We start from the raw sequence: 27910 nt of genomic DNA, 5'->3' as shown, positions 1-27910 counted from the left end.
CGTGTTCCTGTGGAAGGAACTCTTGTCCACGACAAGCCGGAAGCAACAGTTTAACTCGCAGCCACAGCATCTGCTGCAGCGACACGGACAGCGGCCGCCACGGTGTCCGGCGCCATGGCTGTTACTAGTGTTGTGGCTCATTTAACAATAATGTTTCTTCTGATAGGTACGTTTCTGAAGGCAGGAATCGAATTCACTTGTTTAATCTTGTTGTTACAATTTCTTGGAATACAGTAATTGAGGTGGAGCCGGTGTGTGAGTCAGGGAGCCTAGACCCTGAGTGGTGCCGGGTCTGCCGGGTTTGAAGATTGAGGGGTGAACTTGGAGGACTGACTAGTGCTGATCAGAATGGACTGTGGAACACCTGATCACTGTGTATTGCACAATCATTGCGGTGAAGGTTTGGGAGCACAGTGGGTATGTGAGTGGGAAAATGAACGAGAGGCTGGATCTGTGATCAGAGGTGTCCGTTCGATTCCCACTGGGCAGTTTGGGGATGTTCCGTCATATTCCCCCGATGCCTCGCAGCAGGAAAAATGGATCAGTTTCCCAATGCTGGGACGGGTTTTCAAACTGTGGTCACAACCCCTCTCATCATCTCAGTCAGCGCCATCTGTAACTTTCTTTCCTGGATTGTTTCAGGTCGAGTCGCCTTCGTCTCTGGGACAAACGTGCGAGGAGTCACGGGAGAGTCGATCACACTGCCGTGCCGCTATTCTGTCCGAAAATATGTCAAAAGTGCGATGTGCTGGGGTCGGGGACAGTGCTCTTTAAGCGGCTGCGGACACGTGTTGATCGGAACAAATGGAGACAGAGTAACTTCTGTAACATCCCAGAGATATAGTCTTGGTGGTAGAATTGCGGCAGGAGATGTGTCGCTCACTATAAATGATCTACAGAGAGAAGATAGCGGCTGGTATTGCTGCCGTGTGGAGATTCCAGGACCGTTTAATGATCTGAAAACGAATTTGAATCTCCGGGCTTTGGACGGTAAGGAGTTCGATATTACATGATTCTGTGGTAGGTTAATCGGTCAGTGTAATCTGCCTCTAGTGTAGATAAACAGCAGGACAATGGCGGGGAGCTGTTTCCAGGGAGATATGGGGGATGTATCTGAAGGAATTCCTGGGCAGATGATATGTTCTCGATGGGTTGAACAGCCCTCTTCTGCCGCTGAAAGCGTAAGAAATAACATAATCAATACTGATTTATTGTTTATTCTGTTGTATATCCAGTAGAATGGATAATGTGCAGGATGAAAACGGCTGGACATTACAGTGTGATAACGGACAAAGAGTGCATTGTCTGAGATTCTGTGGAGAGGAATGTTTTGTGTGTTGCATCAAATATACAACACAAAACAATGGGCTTCGGGTGTTAATAACAGTGTTAATGCTGCTGTCAGAGGAGCATAACAAATAGAAGCAGGAGTTGTCCATTGGGCATTTCTGGCTGTTCCAACATTCATTATCAATTATCAGTTCCTCAGTCTCCGCCGCATCTGCTCCGAGGATGAGGTTTTCTGTTTCAGGACATCTCAAATGTCCTCTTTCTTTAAGGATCATGGTTTCCCTTCTGCTGTCATCAATGATGCCCTCACCCGCATCTCCTCCATTTCCTGCACTTCGGCTCTCACCCCATCCTCCCGCCACCACAACAGGGACAGAGTTCCCCTTGTCCTTACCTACCACCCCACTAGCCTCCGGATCCAACACATTGTCCTCCGCAACTTCCGCCATCTTCAACAGGACCCCATCACTAAGCAGATCTTTCCCTCTCCACCCCTCTTCGCCTTCCGCAGGGATCAGTCCCTCCGCGACTCCCTGGTCCACACGTCCCTCCCCACAGATCTCCCACCTGGCACTTATCCCTGTAAGCGTAAGTGCTACACCTGTCCCTACACCTCCTCTCTTGCCACCATTCAGGGGCCCAAACAGTACTTCCAAGTGAGGCAACACTTCACTTGTGAATCTGTTGGGGTCAACTATTGCATCCAGTGCTCCCAGTGCAGCCTCCTCTACATCGGTGAAACCCGACGCAGATTGGGGGACCACTTCGTCGAGCACCTCCGCTCCGTCCGCCACAACTGACAGGATCTCCCAGTAGCCACCCACTTCAACTCTGCTTCCCACTCCCATTCAGATATGTCCATACATGGCCTCCTGTACTGCCATGATGACGCTTATCTCAGGTTGGAGGAGCAACACCTCATATACCATCTAGGTAGTCTCCAGCCCCTTGGTATGAACATAGAATTCTCCATCTTCCAGTAATTCCCTCCCCCTCCATTTCCCCTATCCCTATGTCACTCTGCCCCCTCCCCCAGCTGCCTATCACCTCCCTCTTGGTTTTGCCTCCTTCTGCTACCCATTGTGTTTTTCCCTATTCTTTCTTCACCTTTCCTGCCTATCACCTCCCTGCTTCCCCTCCCCCACCCCTTTATCTTTCCCCTTACTGGTTTTTCACGTGGAACCTCCCAGCCTTTTCCTTCCCACCCTCCCCCCACCTCCTTTATAGGGCCTCTGCCCCTTCCCTCTTCAGTCCTGATGAACACAGAACACAGAGCCTTGGTCTTGGGGAGGACAGGAACACAGAACCCTGGTCTAGAGCACAGGATCATGGAGCCTTGGACTTGAGAGATAGGACACAGGGACATGGAACTCAGAGCCAGGACCCCTCCTTGGGAACAGGACTTAGGGCTGGGACTCATACACAGAACATAGAGCCAGGAACCATCCTTGGGAACAGGACTAGGGGCCAGGGCTCAACACAGAATGCTGAACACGACAAGACGGTTCCCAACACCAGGTAGCAGCAAATGGCCGGACCTACCTAATGAAGGCATGGACACAGAGACAGTTCAAAACAACAATAGACAGTTCCTTATCTTGCTCCGGCAGTTGACTTGACAGTGGTGCAGTCAAAGGTTGCAGACAAGGGTTACAGGTGAGGCAAGGCTTCAGATACTGGTTGCAAGGCAAGGCTTCAGGAGGAAGGAGCAAAGAAGGGATTCAGACAGGGGGCTTGGACAGGAACAATCCAGCAGCCAAGCCCTGGTCTCCAGCGGTATTTATGTGTCTGCCCAAACGAGAATCATGTGCTTTAATTAGAGCACCCTACAGAACAATGGAAAACCGGAAAACCTGGAATACGGATCGATGGACCGGGCCGTGAACCAGAATGCGGGCTTTATGGACCAGACCATGACAGAGAGAGGTCAAAGCTGTCCACATTGCTGAGCTTGTCTATATAACCTTGCTGCCTCTTCATATCCTCTTCTGTGCTCCCAGTCCCACTTGGTTTTACACCGTTGGTAAATCTCCAAATATACCCTTTGTTTCCTCATCAATTTCATTCCATCCCAGTCCTGAATAATGACCCCTTATTTTCAGATTATCCCTATTCTTGACAGGCAAAGCTTCTCAGACACCTACCCTTTCAAACCCTCTCAGAATTGTATGCATTTCAACAAGCTCATCTCTCAATCTTCTAAGCTCTGCCTTCTCCTCAACATCTGGGTAAAGAATAATATCTATTTGCCAGTGAAACCTTTTTCCTGGGTGTCTATGGAAATGCAGCTCATCAGCCCCTCGCTAATGAGCCACCGGATCCCACAGCAAGAAACCCACCTTTATCGGGCTTTGTATATCTAGGGTGTATATGACTTTGGTCCCACCAAATCCCTGAGGTTGGGATGTTTCACCCACCCAAACCCCGGTTTAGAAACAGAGAAACATAGAAAACATACAGCACAATACAGGCCCTTCCGCCCACAAAGCTGTGTCAAACATGTCCCTACCTTAGAACTACCTCGGCTTTACCCATAGCCCTCTATTAATCTCCATGTAACCATCCAGGAGTCCTTTACAAGACCCTATCGTTTCCACCTCCACCACCGCCACTGGCAGCCCATGCCACGCACTCACCACTCTGTGTGTAAAAAACTTACCCCTGACATCTCCTCTGTACCTATTTCCAAGCACCTTAAAACTATGCCCTCTCATGCTAGCCAATTCAGCCCTGGGGAAAAGCCTCTGACTATCCACAAAATCAATGCCTCTCATTATCTTGTACACCTCTATCAAGTCACCACTCATCTTCCATCACTCCAAGGAGAAAAGGCCGAGTTCACTCAACCTATTCTCATAAGGAAAGCTCCCCAATCAAGGCAACATCCTTGTAAATCTCCTCTGACCCCTTTCTATGGCTTCCACATCCTTCCTATTGTGAGGTGACCAGAACTGAGCACAGTACCCCAAGTGGAGTCTGACCAGGGCCCTATATAGCTACAACATTACCTCTCGGCTCTTAAACTCAATCCCACAACTGATGAAGGCCAATGCACCATATGCCTTCTTAACCACAGAGTCAACCTGCATAGCAGCTTTGAGTGTCCTATGGACTTGGACCCCAAGATCCCTCTGATCCTCCACACTGCAAACAGTCTTACCATTAATACTATATTCTGCCATCATGTTTGACCTACCAAAATGAACCACCTCACACTTATCTGGATTGACCTCCATCTACCACTTCTCAGCCCACTTTTGCCTCCTATCAATGTCCTGTTGTAACATCTGACAGCCCTTCACACTATCCACAACACCTCCAACCTTTGTGTCATCAGCAAACTTACTAACCCAACCCTCCACTTCCTCATCCAGGTCATTTATAAAAATCACAAAGAGTAGGGGTCCCAGAACAGATCCCTGAGGCACACCACTGGTCACCGGCCTCCATGCAGAATATGACCCATCTACAACCACTCTTTGCCTTATGTGGGCAAGCCAGTTCTGGATCCACAAAGCAATGTCCCCTTGGATCCCATACCTCCTTACTTTCTCAATAAGCCTTGCATGGGGTACCTTATCAACAGCCTTGCTAAGATCCAAATACACAACACTTACGGCTCTACCTTCATCAATGTGTTTAGTCACATCCTCAAAAAACTCAATCAGGCTCGTAAGGCAAGACCTGCCTTTGACAAAGCCATACTGTCTATTCCTAATCATATTATGCCTCTCCAAATGTTCATAAATCCTGCCTCTCAGGACCTTCTCCATCAGCTTACCAACCACTGAAGTGGAGATATAGTGAGATTGCATCCACTGTAGCCTATTGTGGCAGCAGGCAAATTGCAGCAGATCCATGTCCTTGCTTAGAAAGGAGCTAGTTATGGCCTTGCCCATCTTTTCGATGTACTTTGTCAAAGTAGATGTGAGTACATCTTTGCAATAGTCATTGAGGCAGCTCACCCTGCTTTTCTTAGGCACTGGTATGATTATGAGGCAGGTGGAAACCTCTGACTGTAGCGGTGAGAAATTGAAGATGTCTTTGAACATTCCCACCAGTTGATTGTCACAGGTTTTCAGAGCCCAACCAGGTACATCAGAGTGACCTGATCCCTTCTGAAAGCCTTTCAAAAGGTGTACTGACATTGGCCGACAAGATGTTAGGAAGTGGAGGCCTCAGGGCCCTGTGCTTCTATCTTACTTACCGCACAGTACCCTTACCTCACCACCCTTTTCTTAAAATGAAACTGCATTTGCCACCCCAATCTGCAGTCCAAAGGCTGCCAATTCTGAGGATGGATAGATTTTTTTTAAACAGTTCAAAACGGTGTTGCTTACTGAAGAATCCATGTCTGTGACTGTGGTTTTCAGCTGTAAGAGTTCTAAGTGGAAACTTTTGATGATTCCCTTTGGAGTTTGCACTTTTCAGCACCATCCTGGAACATCTAAAACACCAACCTGGAACTCTGAAGGAGTGAAACATGATTAATGCAAAAGTAGAGAACTTGGAAAGGTGGTTATGGAAAGTGTCGCCGTCATAAGAACACATAACAAGGAACTGGAGAAGAGGATGGAATGGAATCCTTATAGAAGAACTGTGGGAAAAGACATAGCAAAGATCACTAGGGACATTCATGGATTGTAGAGAGTAATAGTCAATCACTTATTTCTGAAAATGTAGCTGGAAAAGTCAAAGTCAAAAGATAATACCAGAGGTGGATCCCACAAAAAAGAGAGCTGAGTGGAAATTGTCAGCAAAACTGATGACATGTTTGACTTCCTTGTAACAGTAAGAAAGAGGAAGTATACTACCAACTATTTACTGAAGAAAGAGGTAACGGATAGGTCCTGAATAGAACTGAAACAAGAACTGTCTCACATACTCTACCTAGTTTAGAACACATTGTGTTCTCATAGCAACTTCTTTAATTTGGAGGATGTAAAACGATTTTCTTGAAAAGTGAAAGGAAGTGAAGGGGGGGACAGATAAAAGGAAATTATGTCAATTAGCATGACTTCAGTAGTTGGGAGGATGCTAGAATCCATTATTAAGGATGAGGTTTTGGAGTATTTGGAAGTGTGTGATAAAGTAGGCCAAGTCAGCATGGTTTCCTTCAGGGGAAATCTTGCCTGACAAATCTGTTGGGATTCTTTGAGGAAAATACATACAGGATAAAAGGAGAATCGGTGAATCTTGTTTAGTTGAATTTTCAGAAGTCCTTTAACAAGGTACCACTCATGAGGCTTCTTAACAAGATAAGAGCCCATGGTATTACAGGAAAGATACCAGCATGGAAAGAGGATTAGCTGATTGGCAGGAGAATAAGAATGGGAATAAATGGGGCCTATTCTACTTGGCTTCTTTCTTTCTTTCTCTACTTCTATCTGTCTCTATCCCTTCACGCGCTCTCTCTCTCTCTCTCTCTCTCTCTCTCTGTCTCTATCTTTCTCTCTCTCCATCTCTCTTTCTATCTCTCTATATATATCTCTCTCTATATCTCTCAGCACAAATTTACTCCCAGCACAAATTGCTTTAACAGATCCAATAACAACTGTTTCCATATTGGGAATTCTAAAGGTTGCCTTGCATTTATTGTGGACTGCACATAGGCAGGTATACTAGAGATTCTGAAACAAGCACTATATGACTGTAGTTGAGAGATTTTAAACACAAACTAAATTGTTGACATTTGCCTGCAAAGTTTGTTAAATTTTCTCTCACATTTTAATTATCAGGTACAGTATTTCATTTGCAATGACATGTTGATTCCAGTAAAGTATCCAATGGGCAAATGCTTTTGTCATTGATTCTGATATTAACCTTACTCAGAGTGACAGAGTTCCACGCCATGTAGCAAACCATCAAGAATGTTCTTTGTATTGCCTGTGGCTTTTCAAATAATACTCCTCATTGTCCCATTTGTTGCTAATAGAAGTGAGAAATAATACACTGGAAACGGGAAAGAGAAATCCAGTGCAGAAGATCAACAACCTGTTGTAAATTGTTCAAGAGAATCGCAGCAGAAAGCGAGTCTGTGGGGAGGAAATGGTTTATTAATCTCACAAGTTTAGCAAAAGTTGGAATAGATGTATGTTCAACATAGAATGTGCATTCCCTAACTGACTATCCAAGGATATTCATGATTAGTGCAGAAGAAACAGAAAATATCATAACACAAGTGGGTCAATGTTTTAAGCTATTAAGACCATTTGGTCTTTATCAGATTGTGTGACCAACTCGAGACATTGTAACATTTTAATCAAAAATCACCCAAAGCAGCTTTGTCTACAGCTGTGCAAAACCTGGAGACAATAAATCAGTCATCTTAAAGAAGATGAAAAGTATCTTTGCTTTGAAATGGAGAAAGTGTTGGAAAAGGTATAGAATTAGGCTACGTCCACACTAGACCGGATAAATCCGTAACTGAAGCTTTTTCTCTTCGTTTTGACCATCCGTCCATGCTGAAATGATGTTTTCCTCCCCCAAAAACAGAGCTTTTCTAAAACACTCTCCCGAGTGTTTAAATCTGAAAATTCAGGTTGGGCGTTGTAGTGTGTATGGGGTAACCGGAGGTTTCAAAAAACCTGTCGTCCCTTTCATCGATGAAGAGACTATGGCTGTAGGAAATGTTTCCAGGGTGACCCCTCTGTGGGAGTGGGGAAGAAGTTGGTGGGGCCACCCGGGGGTCTGTGTGTCCGTATGTGTAGCTATTGCAGTGGCTATGAGGCTGGTATTGTGGCAGTAAAAAGTACTGGGAGGTGCCATCATGTTCCTCATCATTGCAAATCCCTCCTCAACATAGTTAGTTAGTTTTTCAATGTTCGTCTTCAGCCGGGTCATACTGTCCATGAACTCCCTGTCGGTTGCCTCCATACGCTCCAGTATTTGTTTTTTTAGTTTTAAGTACTCCTGCGCGAGAGCCAACAGCTGTCCGTCGTTTGGCAATTTCCTTTTAAGTTTTCCTAGTCTGTAACTGGACAAACGCACACTAAGTATACCGTTTCCTCTTCACTTGTTTTCTGTAGATCTGTCTTGCGCATGCCCAGTAGGAGGAAATTCGCCCAAGTACCCGTTTTAATGAGGACGGAAGTATTTTCAAAAACGCCTAGTGTGGACGCCTATCATTTTTACGTGAAACTGGCATTTTCAAAATTATCCACTCTAGTGTGGACGTAGTCTTAGTAATCACTGGGACAAGTGTGGATTGTTTTGAAATATCCGGTGTGGCTTTGTTAAAGAGTAACGGTGTCTAATTAATGTGACACAGTTTTTGTTGAGGTCAAATTATCACTGAGTATTTGATAATGTGCTACATTTGCAAATAGGAGTAGCTTAGGTGCTCATCTTGGTTGGCATGAATGACATGGGCCTATTTCCATGCTATCTTACTCTATACTCAATTATAGGATTTTCATCAAGATTAATTTAATGAAAGTAAATATAAAATAAAATCTGTAAATTGCCGTAAGCATATATTAAAAAATTTAATTAAATAAGTAGCGCAAAAAGTGAGGGAAAAATAGATCAAATTTTCGAGATATACAGATGGTGTAAAACTTGGCTGCATTGTGAATCATGAAGTAGACAATAATGGACATTAAGAACTGGATGGAGGAATGGGCGATAGATGCTCAGAAGTGTGACCCGTTATATTTTGTGAGGAAAAGCAGATATAAACCAGATGGATCATATGAAAGTGAGAATAGTATGGAAATTGGTAACAAGCAACAAGAGACTTTCTACTGAAGATGGAAGTTAATGCAGACAAGTGTGAAGTTTTGCACTTTGGCAGGACCAATCTTACACAGTGACTGGTGGAGCAATGAGGATTGTGGTAGAACAAAAGGGATCTGCAAATACAGGTCCGTAATTCATTGAAAGTGCTGTCACGCGTAGATAGGGCCATAAAGAAAGCTTTTGGCACATTGTTCTTCAAAAATCAATGTATTCAGTACAAGAGATGGGGTGTTTTGTTGAAATTGCATAAGACGTTGGTGAGGCCTAATTTTGAGTATTGTGTGCAGTTTTGGTCACCTGCCTATAGGAAATATGTAAACAATGTTGAAAGAGTGCAGAGAAAATTTACAAAGATGTTGCTATACCTGGAGGACCTGAGTTATAAGGAAAGATTGAACAGGTTTGGACTTTATTCCCTAGAATGTAGAAGATCAAGAGGAGATTTGATAGAGGTATACAGCATTATGAGAGGTATAGATAGGGTTAATTCAAGCAGGCTTTTTCACCTGAGGTTGGTTGGGACATGGGTTAAGTGTGAAAGGTGAAAAGTCTAAGGAGAACATGAGGGAAACATCTTCACCCAGAGGGCCGTGAGAGTCTGGAATGAGATGACAGTATAAGTGGTGTATGCAAGCTCAATTTCAACATTTAAGAGATCTTAGATGTTCCAGGTCGGGGGAATAAGAGTCCGACAAGGCCATTGTGTCCAAGCACCACAAAGAGCTTATCATGAAACACAGGCTCCCATCTATTGCCTTCTCCGAATCAGCAGTCCAGTCCATCCTGTGTATTGAGAAGTCATCGGGTCTTACCAATTTATCCAGTACTTCTGAAGTAAGCCTTGTCTCCATGAAACAGAGAATGTGACAATTCCTCGTTTCCCTCTGATACAGTAATCTTGCCCTTAGGTCTTCAATCTTGTTCTCCATCAACTGTACATTTGCTAACAGTATACTGTGTAGAGTAAATTTCATGCCCTGATGTTTCACTCTAGCTTAGAGTCTTCCCCTCTTCCCTCTCATCCAACCATGGTGATCTACCTTTGTCCGCTTAAGGATGCCATACCTGCTTGCTTGAGAGTTAAGTCTGCTGAGTCCTTCGGAAGACTGTGAAATCATTAATTCTTCAAAATGGTTCAAAATTATGTTAAAGGGAAATTACAGTCTACGGACTGCAGTGAGAGTCATTCAAAAGAAGTATATTTTGAAGTTTTGTAAGCCACCCGTAGCACGTTGCCATTTTTCACTCATCCTCGCCAATAGAGTGTAGATAACTGGGTCCTCCGTAGAATTACATTTGACCCAGCACTTACTGACTACCAATCCAAAGGCTATCTTTTAACTTCACTGTTTTATTTCTGTAACAAAAACATTCCTGTGTATCACCATAAATTCAATGTATTTTTTTGTTTAATTGTGAGAGGCACTTTGAACCTGAATATCCATCACACTTACTGGTTCTCCAGATCTAACCCAGCCCTCATTTAATTCTATGTGAGTTATTGATTGAGAAAAATGAATGAGTTCACTGACATGAAAGTAAATTAACTCTTCTTCTGTTGCAGAAACCAGCACAACATCTCCTTCAACTACAATTGAGTCCTTGTCTGCAGACCATGGAAATGACATTGCTCCATCTGCTTACCAGGGTCAGTCTGCATCTTCCAGGTGGTACAATTTATCTTCTAAACAATGACATTAATATTTTTTTATTTGTGTAAACTGCACAATTTAACTATCAATCTTCAAAGTGGACAAGAAAGCCTTGAAATTGCTTTCAACTTAAATGTTCAGGTGTAGAACATTAACAATTATGATGGCTTTAACTTAGATAAAGTATTCTCTGGCCGGGTCTCTGTCGATCCCATGGTCCTTAATCTTCTAGATCAGCCTACTCTGAAGCACCTTGTCATTCGCTTTTTGAAGTCAACAGCATCCACTCTCATTAATTAACCTAACATCTCCTCAAAAACCACATATAGGTAAAACATTTCCTTCCCTGTCTAGAGAAGGGGCTAGACTTGACCTCTCCCTAGGAAATGAGGTGGGCAAGTGGTTGATTTGTTCAGTGGTGGGGGAGCACTTAGTGATCAGTGACCATAATTATATTAGCTTTTGATATGATTCAATATAATGTCGTAAACTGGGGTCAGGCTTATTCTGATGTCGTCAGACAGGAATTCATAAAAGTTGACTGGTAGAGGCTACTTGCAGGTAAGGGGGCATGTGGCAAGTGGGAGGCACTTAACTGTGCGACAGGAAGACTTCAGCACCAGCATGTTCCTGTTACGGTGATGTGCAAGGCTGGTGAAATTAGAGAACCCAGTGATAAAGGATATGGAGGATCTGGTCCAGAAAAAGAAGGAGGCAAGTGATAGGTATAGGCAGCTTGCTTCAAGCAATTATAATATTGGATGTAGGAGAACACTTGGGAATGAAATTAGAAGGGGGCTACAAGATATCTCTGGCTGATAAAATAGAGGAGATTATCAAAGATTCCACAAGTATACTAAGAATGAAAAAGCAATTGGAGGAAGAATCATCACTGTGGTAATCTAAATTCTGAGTCATGGGAAATGGATGAGGTCTTCATTAGAATTGATATCGGTTTATTAGTTGTCACATGTGTTTTTACAGTGAAATGCTTATTTTACATACCGGTCATACAGATCATATAATTAGAGATATCCAGTCCGTTGATTAGCACAGGCAATTAATACTTGGCCAGGTACCCCCTCTGGGTCAGATGCTTTTTGTGGGTTCACTCTCCTTCAGGACACTCTAATGTCTGCTTCAGAAACTGAAATCACAGGGTCATCGGGGGCTGTGGGAGTTTGTGAAGTTTCCTCAATGCTTTGAGAGCCAAAGCAAGTACAGAAGGCATTGAGCTCATCTGGGAATGAAACCGTGTTGTCATCTCTGAGCCCTGAAGAAGGGCCTGGGCCGAAATGTCAACTGTTCGTGCATTTCCATTGATGCTGCCTGACCTGCTGCATTCCTCCAGCATTTTGTGTGCGTTGCTTTGTCACCTATGTCGCTTGGTTTCAGTTTGTAAGATATAATAGCATTCAAGCTCTGCTGTAGCTGTCGAGCATCCCCAGTGACTCATGCTTGTTCCAGATTGCCACTTCACATGTGAGATGGCTTTCCAGAGATTGTAACTGTACACCTTGTATCTTGTTAGACTACCAGGCCTGAGTGACACTGATCTACAGTAGCCCTCAGCAGATTGTGGATCTCAAAGTTCATCCAGCACTTCTGGTTGGGGAAAACTCTAAATGATTTTTTGGGGACATGTCCATCTACAATTGTTTTAATAAACTCCGTCACCACAGTGGTGTATTCATTCAGATCTTTTGATGAGTCCTTGAACATGGCCCATCCACTGACTTGAAGCAATCCCATAGCCACAACTTTGCCTCCTGCAACCACCTCTTTGTTGTGCTCATCACTGGAGCTTTGATCTTTAGAATCTGCCTGTATGCAGGTAGGAGAAGGACAACCAAGTGATCAGATTTCTCAAAATGTAGTCTTGGCATGGAACAGCAGGCTTTCCTAATCGAGGTGTAGCAGTGGTTGGGACCCCTGGTGCTGCAGGTTAAATGCTGATGATAACTGGGTGGAGATTTCTTCAAATAAACCTGATTGAAATTTGGGACGACGATTGAGGTGGACAATTTCTTGCTTGTTGATGGCAGCAGTTAATATCTCAAATGCCTGGTGAATGTCTGCTTTTGGTGACAGATTAGCACTGAAATGGCACCACAAGGAGTCAACTGTATCAAGTCTACTATGGAAAGGCCAGGACTGAAGAAAGCTGATTGTCACCACCTGTCTGAGGATAAATTTGAGAAGTGAGGGAGGTGTAAGCAGTTAACATCCCAGTGAATAGGTAGAAATTTTCTATAGCATTCCTCAGATCCTGCCCTGCTGGTAATTTGATCTGTTTCTCAGTGTAGGGACAAGATTTCAGACTGTGGTTGCGCTCCCTCTTCTCGTGCCAGACAGTGCTATCTGTAACACTGGCTTGTTACTGGTTAGAACGAATGGAGACAGGGTAACTTCTGTGACATCCCAAGGCTATCATCTTGGTGGTAGAATTGGGGATGGAGATGTATCACACACTACAAGTGATCTACAGAGAGGAGTTAGTGGCTGGTATTGCTGCCGTGTGGAGATTCTTGGAATGTTTAATGATCGGAAAATGTACTTGAATCTTCTGGTTTTGGACAGCAAGCAGTTCAATATTCCATGTTTCTGTCTCATCAATGGTGGTGCAGCAGTGTAGCAGTTTCTGTAACTGTCCCACAGATCCTGTGACCCAGGTTCAACCTTGAGTTTCGATACTCCATATGAGAAGGTCACCTCGGTTCCCCAGGTGCTCGAGTTTCCTCCATATACATGGGGCACATTTGTTTGGAGAGATTATATTGCTTTGATTGAATGAATAGTGCTCTTCTGCCCACTGAAAACATATGAAGTAACATAAGGAATATTGATTCTGTCTTTGTTGTTAATTGTTGTACATGTAGTATGGATAATGCGCTGGGTGAAAGTGGCAGGATGCTACAATATAAAATGTACAATGTAATAGTGATCCCTGTAGTACCCATGAGTTACCATGATAATGTCAATGGCTCATTAAGGACAGAATGCCTTTTCACAAGGACTTGAGTCTAATCCTCACCTTGGAACTTTCTCATTACTTATTTCAATCTCTTCTTGGGGAAAAGCACTGAACTCAGAGGTAGAGGATGTAACAGACTCCTTGACTTACTGGTAATATCTGACCAAATTAGTGGAATGCAAAAGCCGAAGGAAAATTGATTCCCCAGGAATTATGTATAGGGAGATAGGAAAAAGGCTGAAGAGCAGGACCTCCAAGGCAATAATTTCTGGATTAATCCCTGTTTCACCTGTTAGTTAGAGCAAGAATAGGATGATAGTACAGATGAATGAATGGCTATGGAACTAGTGCAGGGGCAGGGTTTCAGGTTCTTGGATCATTGGAACCTCTTCTGGACCAGGGGTGACCTGAACATAAAGGACATGAGGCACCTAAAGTGGAGGAGAACCAATTTCTTGGCCAGGAGGTTTGCCAGTGCTACTCAGGATGGCTTAAATTAGTTTGGCCGGGGATTGGAACCAGAACACCAGGTCAGAAAGTGGAGGGATGCAGAGGAAGGTAGATGCCAGGGCCAGTAAAAACAGGCAGGAGAAAAGTAATAGGCAGATGCAACAGATAGTTTGAAGTGTGTGTAATTCAATGCTAGGAGTATTATGGATAAAGATGATGAACTGGAGCATGGATCAGTACATGGAATTATGATGTTCTGGCCATTGCAGAGACTTTGTTGAGGGAAGGATAGGAATATGTGCTTAATTTATTTTGTTTTGCCACTACATTGTAGGTTGAGGGACCTTGTTATAAGAATCACCCGTTGCAACAATGATCAGAAAGAATCTCTATTTACCTACAAGTAACCTTTATTGTCTAAACTAAAAAGCATGTGGGTTCATGAACTAACTACTTGTCTGCACACCCACCAGAATTCCCAGAGCCTCCATGAACAGTCAGTGAAGGGAAAAGGTACTACCAGCGAAAAGAGTCTATGCTGGCCAGGCATTCCTCATGGCCCTGGTCTCCACATGTCCGTGGGATCCGCCTCATCCGCGATGGTTGATCTCTGGTTGCTGGAGAGTTATCGCTGTAACGTATCTGGAACTCCTGACTTTTATAGTGTACCTCATCAGTTGAACTGGTGGATCTCCATCCATTGGCTCAAGGTCACCTGGCCCACCTGGGTCACCTTCTTACTGGTTCTAGTCCAGGGTTATAACCAACATTGCTTCATGTTTCTATCCACCCCAGCCTTATGTATTTGTGTCTTTCAACTCTGACTGGTCCAAACCAGTTAAACTAGGTAACCCAAACACTAAAACTAATGAGATTACAAATCACTTCTCTGGTAAATCTACCAGTTTACATAATAAATACCTACTCATCTGAGAATTGTCTCAAGTTTAGCAGGTCATTAGCTGAAGCTCCTTGTGTTCACATTCAATCGATCTGATTAAATTACCACAGAGCAAGACTCAGTTCAGAGTTCACAAATTGGGTGGGGGGGAAACAATACCAATTGGTTTGTCTACTTCCCCTGTCCTTGATTCATCCAAATCCACTAATTTGTAGACTGTAGTTTCATCTACCAGTAGAAGACATGAGGGTTTAGTTTATTTGGCCATTTAATTACAGCCTGTTGAAGAGCCCGTTGAAGAGCCTGTTTATGTGCTGTACTTTTCTATGTTCTGAAACATGGGTCTGGAAGTTTTGGCAAATTATCTCAGTATCTGGGTAAGACTGTTTTTATACTCAATACCATCTTGTTCTGTTTTCTGCACATTTCATTCTTACAACTGTCATTACAGGTCTTACAACCTCTCCGTTTACATCTCCCAGAGATTCCAGTTCAACTCCACATTTAGCTGTGAGTAAATACCTTTTTATCCAGAAGATAAGTGTAATTTAATCATAAAATTTCACTGAGATGACAAAGTTATCTCCTTCTGCTCAGCTTGTTCCAGAGTTGTATTGTACATGCATACTTTGACAATAAAATAACCTTTGGAATGCCAGAACTTTAACATACACATAGGTATCCGTTAGTCTCGTGAGATCATGGATTTGCACCTTGGAAGGTTTTCAGGGTACAGGCCTGGGTAAGGTAATATGGAAAACCGGCAGTTGCCCATGCTGCAAGTCTCCCCTCCCCACGCCACCGATGTTGTCCAAGGGAAGGGCACTAGGGCCGATACAGCTTGGCACCGGTGCCATCGCAGAGCAATGTGTGGTTAAGTGCCTTGCTCAAGGACACAACACGCTGCCTCAGCTGAGGCTCAAACTAGCGACCTTCAGATCACTAGACCCACACCTTAACCACTTGGCCACGCGCCAACACTTTTCATAGAAAAAGTTAAGTAATTGAAGAGATTGTTCTGAAGTGAAAGCAGAACTCTGTTTGGGTCATGGTGAAGGGAGGGGAGACCATAAAACCATAACAAGAGGAGGAGGACAGGAGCAGAATCAAACTTTGGCCCCTCAAGTCTGCAGCCTCTTGCACCCTTACTAATCAAGAATATCTCAACCTCCACTTTAAATGTATATTATATATATATATATATATATATATATATATATATATACACACACATACACTATCCCTGATGATGAATTCCACAGATTCACCACCCTACAGCTAAAAATATTCCCACTAATCTCTATTCTAAAGAGATGTCCTTTTTATTCTGATGTTGTGCCTTCTGCTCCAAAACTCTCTCACTACTGGAAACATCCTCTCCATTTCCACTCTATTCAGGCTTTTAAATATTCGGTGGGTTTTAATGAGATCTCAATTTATGTCGCAAGGATGTGGCTGGGGACAAACCCAAGTGCAGGATACAGGTGCTAAGCAGAGTCATTAGGCGTTAGCACCACCGTGAACGGGGAGCCAGTATCCAGGAGACGATGCAGAGCTTAGAACTAACAGTTCTCAGGAATCAGGAAACGAGGTTACTCTCAGTAGAGTCAACCAATGAACTGGCAGCTTATTGCTGTGGTCACAGGGTTTTTATCCTGCTGTTTCTGATGGGAAGCAGGTGCGTGGAGTTAGTGGAACCTGGGAATGATTGGAATCTAAATGAGGTGATTCAGGCCCAATTCTTGAGGCAAATGGCAAGGTGGGGGATTGCCAGAAGGGACCATGACAACTTATTCTTCTAAACTTGCAGCAATTACAGACCCAGAGCCATCTCAAACATCAAGCTTTGCATTCCTGAGTCATTCTCATAAACCTCCTCTGGACTCTCTCGAATGCCAACACATATTTCCTTAGATATGAGGCCCAAAAGTGCCCAAAATATTCCAAATATGTTGACAAACACCTTATCAAGCCTCAGTATTACATCCTTGCTTTATATTCCAGTTCACTCAAAATAATTGCTAACATTGTATTTCTTTCCTCATCACTAACTCAAACTGAAAGCTAAAATCTATGGAATCCTACATTAGGACTCTCATGTCTCTTTGCACCCAACACTTCCAGTCAACATGATGCCAGCAAACAATGATTTCTTAGGCAGCATCTTCCAGGTAGCTAATCTCTTCAATTATTTAACTTTTTCCACAAAAAAGTAGAACTTTCAACGTTCTGGCATTCCAAAGGTTATTTTATTGTCAAAGTATACATGTACAATGCAATTCTGATATTTGTCTTCTCCAGATAGCCACAAAATACAGAAAAACCATGGGTGTTGTTGAAAGAAAAGACATCAACCCCTCTCAACCCCTTGTTTCTGTCTTGATTGTTTCGGAGACTGTTAGAGTCTGCGATGTGCTGTTTGGAGCTCGATCAGGTTATCTGGCATGTTGCAATCCTCAAATAGTACCATGAACACAGGTTGTCTCGTGCAGGAGACCAGAGAGGGGCCATAATCCAGGGGTCCCCAACCTTTTTCGCACTGCGGACCGGTTTCATATTGATAATATTCTTGCGGATCGGCCGACCACAGGATGGGGGGGTGGGGGGAGGGTTGCCAACGGACAAGAGTAGCAGTCCAATACGCTGGGTTTACCCCGAGAAAGACTACAATGACCATGAAGCCTTGCGCGGGCACCACTGCGCATGCGTATATGATTTTTTTCTGCAGATCGTTTTTGGCGATTCTGTTCCAGGGGAGGGGAGGGCGGTGTTAATCACGACCGGAATATAGATGATAATTAGCTAATACACTCAATTTCGTTTCTAAAAGGGTTTATCTAACAAATTTAATATTAAACACATATTTTCCTCGCATGAATATAGTGATAAGTCAATTATCGGGGAGGCCAGGGGAGCTTGAAGTAAATGTTGAACGAACTTCCAGTAGAAGTGGTAGAGGCAGCTTCGATATTATCATTTAAAGAAAAATTGGATAGGTATATGGACAGGAAAGAAATGGAGGGTTATGGGCTGAGTGCAGGTCGGTGGGACTAGGTGAGAGTAGCGTTCAGCACGGACTAGAAGGGCAGAGATGGCCTGTTTCCGTGCTGTAATTGTTATACAAGTCAATAGCATCATAACATTTTAAGTAACGTTTGGATATTAAACATACAGCATATATTTTCCCGGTATGAACATATAAAGTCATTGCAACACACCAATATCGCTGAATCAGTGGGAGCCCTGGGCTTGTTTTCCTGCAACAAGACGGTCCTATCGAAGGGTGACGAGGGACAGCGATACTCGAACGGCGTTCCTTATGTCCAGTCTATTCCGCAAATTAGTTTTCGTTGCATTCATTGCAGAGATATGTTGGAAATGGAAGCAACGTTTTCAGTGCTTTCGTGGCTATCTCAGGATTTTTAGCCTTGACTTTGATCCAGAATGCTGGCAGAGATGTTATGTCAAACATACATTTCAACCCACCGTCATTTGCAAGCTCGAGGAGTTGATCTCCTTCCCGCGCTGACATGGATGATGCGCGGGTAATGACCTCGCATGTGTAATGGCTCAACAGTGGGCGTGACAGGGAATGAGGAAAGGTGCATCTGACTCCTATCGCCAAATCATATCGTTTCCTTGCGGCCCGGTGGCGCATGCTCTGCAGCCCGGTACCGGTCCGCGGCCCGGTGGTTGGGGACCACTGCCATAATCAACTCCGTTTTGAAGCATTGCGGAAGATTGAAGTATCATGGTGAATGTGGAGGAGGTCAGTGGTTGCTGTCCATGGAGGCCATGGATTGAGGGTGGTTGGTAGCCAGCTCAGCAGCGTTCTGAAGGCCTCAGATCAGCAGGGCAGTGGTCAGAAGGCCACAGGTCAGTGGCATGATGGTCACCCTACATGGAGGGACTGAGTTCAAGCAGTCGCTCTCACGGTTCTGGTGGGAGGATATGCTTGAAATTCTGAGATGTATGGGATTATTAGTCAGTAATTTATTTTGCACTCCTTCAGGTTTTTATGTTTTCTTGCTTCTTGCTGTTTGGCTGGTTAGGGTTCTGGGTGGACAATGTGTTGGTTTTTGTATGTGGGAGGGGTTGGGGACTTGGGATCTGATGTCCTTGTTGTTTTTTCTGTGTGGGCAATCTCCTTTTTTGTGTGTTTGAGGTGATTAGGGGTTTGGTGCTGTTGTTGCTGTTTGTTTTTGCGGGGGAGGGGTTTGGTGGTGTGATGTTGTTGTTACTGGTTTCTACATTGCATGGCTATCTGGAAAAGACTAATGTCAGAGTTGTACATGAATACTCTGACTATAAAATGAACCTTTAGAATGCCAGTAGTAACTGGCAGCCAACTAGAAAAGAGCCCTTTACGCCTATGCATTTGTATGCGTAATCAGTGAGTTTGCACGCGGGCTCAGTGAATGAAGGTGAGGTGAATCTTTTGAATTGAAGTATTGAGGACTGAGCAATGGAGGTGACCAATTTGTGTGTCAGGGTTTATTGTACAATCAATGATGCTGGTAGCCACATGGATGGATATACCAGTATAAGATTTAACTTGGGAAATACTTCAGCTTTCTCACAGCTCTTACATCCTTGGAACATTCTCCATGATATTGACCTGCACAACTGGCACTTCCCACTAATTCCTGAGCATTCGTCCAGCAGATCTGCTCTTCTGCAGATAATTTATGTTGATCATCTCTAAAAGGCTTCTGATGGGTTCCATTACATTCCAGAACATATTACAGCTCCAGCTGTCTCACATTCTCTTATTTGTCAAAATTTCACAGCAGAAATAGAAAATGAAGATCAGTTCTTCCAGCCCTACCATATTGAACAATTCACTATTGCTTTCTCCTAATGGCTCATTTCCATCTCATTTTGCAACCCTGTGTGACCACAGCCAAGCTGAGGAGGATCCTAGCCAGGATAAATCCATACAAAGCTGCCGGGTGCTGAGGGATTCAGCTAAACGTACATCTTAATGGATATCTTTAATATCTGTAAAGACAACAGTCCACACTGTGCATGCAGACTTTAAGGAAGCCATGTCGGCATTATACAGAGCTTGCAGTTCGCTCATTTTAAATTTAAAGCTGAGAAAATAGGTCTTGTTCTCTGTTTCAGGTTCCTGGTGAGCGTGTAAACAACCTGATTTTTCTGCTTTGCTGGACCGCTCGTGTCTCAGTTTTTGTTTCTTTTCTTTCCATCACCGTGCTGCTTTGCAAGTGGAAACGTAAGTGACAAATTAATATTTAATATTCAAAACATTTTGTTAAGATATTTATGTAAAGTTGCTCTTCACATGTGATGATGATATTTATTTAAAGTAAAATGCTTTATTTGAGCAAAGTAATGACAAAGGTTAGATATGTGACTCTCCTGTTTCCTCCAGTGTAGATAAGACCATGTCTCTACTCAATGAGGTACTCCCGGTATCTGTGTGAAACTTGTAAACAGCTTATTCCCATTTCCTTTATTCTCTGGTCATAATGTATAGTTGTCCTGCTACACACATTTGTCTCCTCCCTGTCCACCTGTGTTCACACTTCTAGGGAACTATGAACTTGCACACTCAAGTTTCACTCTTCAGTCACAGTTCGCAGAGACACGGCATGGTTTACCAATCATCCCATCCACATTTTCTTCCAATTCATTAATATGCATGGCAAACACGACAGAACAGACAAGAAAGTAGAAGCATTGATCAATCATTGCAGGCAAAAGAGATCTGAAAAATGAAAGATTGACATTCTATTGACAACTGTTCAAATTAATCAAATTAAAGAGGCTAGGCGTGAGGAGGTTAGTTCACAGCAGGGGGATGGGAACCAGTGCAGAGAGACAGAGGGGTGTAAAGTGAGGGTAGAAGCAAAAAGTACTAAGGAGAAAAGTAAAAGTGGCAGGCCGACAAATCCAAGGCAAGCATTAAAGAGGGCCACTTTTCAGCATAATTATATAAGGGCTAAGAGAGTTGTAAAAGAGTGCCTGAAGGCTTTGTGTGTCAATGCAAGGAGCATTCGTAATAAGGTGGATGAATTGAAAGTGCAGATTGTTATTAATGATTATGATATAGTTGGGATCACAGAGACATGGCTCCAGGGTGACCAGGCATGGGAGCTCAACGTTCAGGGATATTCAATATTCAGGAGGGATAGACATGAGGGAAGGGGAGGTGGGGTGGCGTTGCTGGTTAAAGAAGTGATTAACGCAATAGAAAGGAAGGACATAAGCCGGGAAGATGTGGAATCGATATGGGTAGAGCTGCGTAACACTAAGGGGCAGAAGACGCTGGTGGGAGTTGTGTACAGGCCACCTAACAGTAGTAGTGAGGTCGGAGATGGTATTAAACAGGAAATTAGAAATGTGTGCAATAAAGGAACAGCAGTTATAATGGGTGACTTCAATCTACATGTAGATTGGGTGAACCAAATTGGTAAAGGTGCTGAGGAAGAGGACTTCTTGGAATGTATGCGGGATGGTTTTTTGAACCAACATGTCGAGGAACCAACTAGAGAGCAGGCTATTCTGGACTGGGTTTTGAGCAATGAGGAAGGGTTAATTAGCAATCTCGTCGTGAGAGGCCCCTTGGGTAAGAGTGACCATAATATGGTGGAATTCTTCATTAAGATGGAGAGTGACATAGTTAATTCAGAAACAAAGGTTCTGAGCTTAAAGAGGGGTAACTTTGAAGGTATGAGACGTGAATTAGCTAAGATAGACTGGCAAATGACACTTAAAGGATTGACGGTGGATATGCAATGACAAGCATTTAAAGGTTGCATGGATGAACTACAACAATTGTTCATCCCAGTTTGGCAAAAGAATAAATCAAGGAAGGTAGTGCACCCGTGGCTGACAAGAGAAATTAGGGATAGTATCAATTCCAAGGAAGAAGCATACAAATTAGCCAGAGAAAGTGGCTCACCTGAGGACTGGGAGAAATTCAGAGTTCAGCAGAGGAGGACAAAGGGCTTAATTAGGAAGGGGAAAAAAGATTATGAGAGAAAACTGGCAGGGAACATAAAAACGGACTGTAAAGGCTTTTATAGATATGTAAAAAGGAAAAGACTGGTAAAGACAAATGTAGGTCCCCTGCAGACAGAAACAGGTGAATTGATTATGGGGAGCAAGGACATGGCAGACCAATTGAATAATTATTTTGGTTCTGTCTCCACTAAGGAGGACATAAATAATCTTCCAGAAATAGTAGGGGACAGAGGGTCCAGTGAGATGGAGGAACTGAGCGAAATACATGTTAGTAGGGAAGTGGTGTTAGGTAAATTGAAGGGATTGAAGGCAGATAAATCCCCAGGGCCAGATGGTCTGCATCCTAGAGTGCTTAAGGAAGTAGCCCAAGAAGTAGTGGATGCATTAATGATAATTTTTCAGAACTCGTTAGATTCTGGACTAGTTCCTGAGGATTGGAGAGTGGCTAATGTAACTCCACTTTTTAAAAAAGGAGGGAGAGAGAAACCGGGGAATTATAGACCGGTTAGCCTAGCGTCGGTGGTCGGGAAACTGCTGAAGTCAGTTATCAAAGATGTGATAACAGCACATTTGGAAAGCGGTGAAATGATCGGACAAAGTCAGCATGGATTTGTGAAAGGAAAATCATGTCTGACGAATCTCATAGAATTTTTTGAGGATGTAACTAGTAGAGTGGATAGGGGAGAACCAGTGGATGTGGTATATTTGGATTTTCAAAAGGCTTTTGACAAGGTCCCACACGGGAGATTAGTGTGCAAACTTAAAGCACACAGTATTGGGGGTAAGGTATTGGTGTGGGTGGAGAATTGGTTAGCAGACAGGAAGCAAAGAGTGGGAATAAACGGGACCTTTTCAGAATGGCAGGCGGTGACTAGTGGGGTACCGCAAGGCTCAGTGCTGGGACCCCAGTTGTTTACAATATATATTAATGACTTGGATGAGGGAATTAAATGCAGCATCTCCAAGTTTGCGGATGACACGAAGCTGGGTGGCAGTGTTAGCTGTGAGGAGGATGCTAAGAGGATGCAGGGTGACTTGGATAGGTTGGGTGAGTGGGCAAATTCATGGCAGATGCAATTTAATGTGGATAAATGTGAAGTTATCCACTTTGGTGGCAAAAATAGGAAAACAGATTATTATCTGAATGGTGGCCGATTAGGAAAAGGGGAGGTGCAACGAGACCTGGGTGTCATTATACACCAGTCATTGAAAGTGGGCATGCAGGTACAGCAGGCAGTGAAAAAGGCGAATGGTATGCTGGCATTTATAGCGAGAGGATTCGAGTACAGGAGCAGGGAGGTACTACTGCAGTTGTACAAGGCCTTGGTGAGACCACACCTGGAGTATTGTGTGCAGTTTTGGTCCCCTAATCTGAGGAAAGACATCCTTGCCACAGAGGGAGTACAAAGAAGGTTCACCAGATTGATTCCTGGGATGGCAGGACTTTCATATGAAGAAAGACTGGATGAACTGGGCTTGTACTCGTTGGAATTTAGAAGATTGAGGGGGGATCTGATTGAAACGTATAAGATCCTAAAGGGATTGGACAGGCTAGATGCAGGAAGATTGTTCCCGATGTTGGGGAAGTCCAGAACGAGGGGCCACAGTTTGAGGATAGAGGGGAAGCCTTTTAGGACCGAGATTAGGAAAAACTTCTTCACACAGAGAGTGGTGAATCTGTGGAATTCTCTGCCACAGGAAACAGTTGAGGCCAGTTCATTGGCTATATTTAAGAGGGAGTTAGATATGGCCCTTGTGGGTACGGGGGTCAGGGGGTATGGAGGGAAGGCTGGTGCAGGGTTCTGAGTTGGATGATCAGCCATGATCATAATAAATGGCGGTGCAGGCTCGAAGGGCCGAATGGCCTACTCCTGCACCTATTTTCTATGTTTCTATGTTTGAAGAGAGAGGAGCTGAACCAATGCATCTCCCCATGCATCTAACCATCCACCATCTTCTGACTGGACTGATACACTTTCAGACAATCATATAGAATCTGAAGCCACCTCCTTTCCCCCAGACACTGAGACCCATCTCACATCTCCAGCTTTCATTCTTCAATGATAATTGACTACAGTGTTGTTTCATACAACCGTGGCTGACAAGGGAAGTCAAAGCTAATGTAAAGCAAAAGAGCAGGCAACAAAGCAAAAAATAGTGAGAAGACAGAGGACTGGGAAGCTTTTAAAACCCTTCAGAGAGCAACTGAAAGAATCAGCAGGAGGGAAAAGATGAAATATGAAAGCAAACTGGCAAACAGTATCAAAGTGGATAGTAAAAGCTTTTCAAGTATATTAAAAATAATAGAGAGAAGAGATTGGCTGTAGGACCGCTAGAAAATGAGGCTGGAAAAATACTAACATTGGACAAGGAGGTAGCAGATGAACTGAATGAGTGTTTTCCATCAGTCTTCACTGTGGATTACACTAGCAGTGTGCTAGGTGTTGAAGGGTGAGAGGGAAGAGAAGTGAGTGCAGTTATTATTACAAAGGAGAAGGTGCTCAAAAAGCTGAAAGACTTAAGGGTACATAAGTCACCCAGACCAGATGAACTGCAACCTAGGGTTCTGAAAGAGGTAGCAGTAGAGATTGTGGAGGAAATATTGATGATCTTTCAAAAATCATTGGACTCTGGCATGGTGCCAGAGGACTGGAAAATTGCAAATGTGACTCCATTCTTTAAGAAAGGAAAAAGCAGCAGAGGGGAAATTATAGACCAGTTATCCTGACCTCAGTGGTTGGGAAGATGTTGGAGTCAATTGGTAAAGATGAGGTTATAGGGTACTTGGTGACGCAGGACAAGACAGGACAAAGTGAGCATGGTTTTCTTAAGGTAAAATCTTGCCTGATGGATATGTTGGAATTCTTTGAAGAGATTACTCATAGGATAGATAAAGGGGATGCAGTGGATGTTGTATATTTGGACTTTCAGAAGGCTTTTGACAAGGTGCCACACATGAGGCTGCTTACCAAGTTAAGGAACCATGGCATTACAGTAAAGTTACTGGCATAGTTAGAGCATTGGCTGATTGGTAGGAGGCAGTGAGTGGGAATAAAAGGATCCTTTTCTGGTTGGCTGCCAGTGACTACTGGTTTTCCACAGGGTTTGGTGTTGGGACTGCTTCCTTTTATGCTGCATATCAATGATTTAGATGATGGAATAGATGGCTTTGTTGCCAGGTTTGCAGATGATATGAAGATTGATGGAGGAGCAGGTAGTGTTGAGGAAACAGGAAGGCTGTAGAAGGACTTAGACAGATTAGGAGAATGGGCAAGAAAGTGGCAAATGAAATACAATGTTGGAAAATGCGTGGTCATGCACTATGTTAGAAGAAGTAAATGTGCAGACTCTTTTCTAAATGGGGAGATAATCCCAAAATCTGAGCTGCAAAGTGACTTGGGAGTCCTTGGGCAGAATACCCAAAAGGTTAACTTGCAAGTTGAGTTGGTGGTGAGGAACGCAAATGCAATGATAGCATTCATTTCAAGAGGTCCAGAATACAAGAACAGGGAAGTGATGCTGAGGCTTTATAAGGCACTGGTGAGGCCTCACCTTGAGTATTTGAACAATTTTGAGCTCCTCATCTAAGAAAATACGTGCTGGCATTGGAGAGGGTTCAGAGGAGTTTCACAAGGATGACTCAGGGAATGAAAGGGTTATGATATGAGGAACGTTTGATAGCTCTGGGTCTGTATTTGCTGGAATTTAGAAGGATGGGCGGGGGGTCTCATTGAAACCTTTCAAATGTTGAAAGGCCTAGACAGATTAGATGTGGAAAGGATGTTTCCAATGGCGGGGGAGTTTAGGACAAGAGGGCACATCCTCATCATAGAGGGGCGTCCATTTAAAGCAGAGATGTAGAGAAATTTCGTTAGCCAGAAGATGGTGAATTTGTGGAATTTATTACTACAGGCAGCTTTGGAGACCAGGTTGTTGGGTGTATTTAAAGCAGAGCTTGATAGGTTCTTGATTGGCCACAGCATCAAAGGTTACAGGGAGAAGGGTGGGGAGTGTGGCTGAGGAAAGGAAAAATAGATCGGCCATGATTGAATGGCGAAGCAGACTCGATGGACCAAATAGCCAAATTCTGCTTCCATGTCTTATGGTCTAATGGTCTTATTTTATAGAACCAACATGGCATTCTGACAGTCACTGAGACTGCTTTGGTATGTAATTTGAGTGAAAAAAATTCATTTTTCTACTTATTGAGATTTACTTCAATTTGATCATAAATGAACATCAGTCAATGAGTGAATTTCATAACATTATATTCTTTCTTCAGGTTCATTGGTAAATATGCAAAAAAGGAACAATTTTGGTCAAGTTGTTTCCCTTATTACGCAGGAGTGAAGTATTTGCTCATTATATCACCATGAACTGCAGTCTATGTATGAAAGGTCATTGATAAGTTTGTGGCCTAAGGTAGAAGGAGTCAATTTTAGAAAACCTAGCATATTTATTTTTCAACATAGTCCCCTCCTACATTTACACAATTAGTCCAGCAGTCGTAGAGCATACGGATCTTGGACCTCCAGAAAGTGTCCACAGCAGGGGTGATTGATAAGCTCGTGGCCTAAGGTAGAAAGAGATGAGTTATATAGCTCTCATTACGTGCACATGCAGGTAAACTCTTTGAGTGATTATGCAGAAAGTTTGAAGTTAATAACACATCACCATAGGCCACGAACTTATCAGTCACCCCTGATGAGTTATTAACTGATGAGTTATTAACCTCAAACTTTCTGCAAATTCACTCAAAGAGTTGGCCTGCATGTGCATGTAACAAGAGCTGTATAACTCATCTCCTTCTACCTTAGGCCACGAACGTATCAATCACCCCTGCTATGGACACTTTCTGGAGGTCCAAGAGCCATAAGCTTCACAACTGCTGGACTAAGTGTGTAAATGGAGGAGGGGACTATGTTGAAAAATAAAGGTGCTAGGTTTTCTAACATTTACTCTTTCTACCTCAGGCCACGAATTTATCAATCACCCTGAGTAGTTCAAGTACAGCATCTATGGTTCACTCATCGGTGTTCTGCATTTTTGTGTCACTCAGGCACATCCTCCATCTGTCAGAACAGGAGCAGTACCAAGCCCGTGAGAGACTCCATACCCTTGCAGCAATCACTTTGATGTCCATGGGAAGGCCTTCCCATAGTGAACCAAAGATTGACCACATATGTTGACTGAAATACCCATCCCAAGTGAGGGTGCAGAATCCAGAGTTAGTACCAAACTTTACAGAAAAGTTATGAACTGGAAAGAAAGCCTGAAATTTTTGTGTATGGAAACAATATCCTTTTTTCTGGACTCCAGCTATGTGACAATGTCATCAAAGTAACAAATCATTACATAACTGAAAAGTTATGATGGCCATCATCTGATCAATACTGACTTCAACAGGCATTCACAAATGTAAACGGCGGAAATGTACAAACACCATTAAACTACTTGTACATGGCTGATGCGCTCCAACTTCACGGCATGAAAGCATTTTTTGGAACTACAAATAAAACTGACCTTCTCTGGAGAGGTGGCAACACTACAGATTACAATGTCTGAGCATATTGCTCCATCTATAAATTTGCGTTGAAGGTGAATTGATAAAGCCAGGAGAGTAACTGAAAATTGCCCCTCACCAATATGAACTGTGATGGAAAAATAGCAGAATGTCATATCAGAACTGTTTATTGAAATTCACAATGCTTCAGCCTGGATTGCCTTTTTGAAAATGGTATTTTCTATTTTAGTGTTTTCGATAGAGTTTTTGGATCATGTGCATGTATTATTTTTGGTGTACTTACTTATCAATGAACGATATACAGTATGTCTTAAAAGACTTAATGGCGTTAATGAAGGAACTGAATGATTTGAGAATCATTGGCGTAATTTGGGTTAATAAACCACAAA

The 27910-nt window shown here is 43.2% G+C and overlaps 1 protein-coding gene across 1 annotated transcript; it reads left to right on the top strand.

Annotated features, from left to right (window-relative positions):
- The first annotated feature begins 51 nt into the window (after positions 1 to 51).
- LOC140200799 (hepatitis A virus cellular receptor 1-like) lies at positions 52 to 27910 on the top strand. The gene is made up of 6 exons (XM_072264413.1): positions 52 to 166; positions 643 to 990; positions 10595 to 10678; positions 15459 to 15517; positions 20135 to 20243; positions 27057 to 27910. Exons 1-6 carry the CDS (start codon positions 115 to 117, stop codon positions 27131 to 27133), a joined length of 729 nt encoding a protein of 242 aa, XP_072120514.1. The 5' UTR covers positions 52 to 114; the 3' UTR covers positions 27134 to 27910.

Source organism: Mobula birostris, chromosome 7 (genome assembly GCF_030028105.1).
Source record: "Mobula birostris isolate sMobBir1 chromosome 7, sMobBir1.hap1, whole genome shotgun sequence".
Classification (NCBI taxonomy): Eukaryota; Metazoa; Chordata; class Chondrichthyes; order Myliobatiformes; family Myliobatidae; genus Mobula; species Mobula birostris.
Note: the sequence above shows the minus strand (reverse complement) of the source record. Positions and strands in the feature narration are given on the sequence as shown.

Excerpts from the sequence above, each read along its gene's own strand:
- LOC140200799 (XM_072264413.1), top strand. The coding sequence starts at position 115 with ATGGCTGTTACTAGTGTTGTGGCTCATTTAACAATAATGTTTCTTCTG. Across the intron at positions 991-10,594 it reads GAATCTCCGGGCTTTGGACG|AAACCAGCACAACATCTCCT; the intron begins GTAAGGAGTTCG and ends CTTCTGTTGCAG. Across the intron at positions 20,244-27,056 it reads GCTGCTTTGCAAGTGGAAAC|GCACATCCTCCATCTGTCAG; the intron begins GTAAGTGACAAA and ends TGTGTCACTCAG.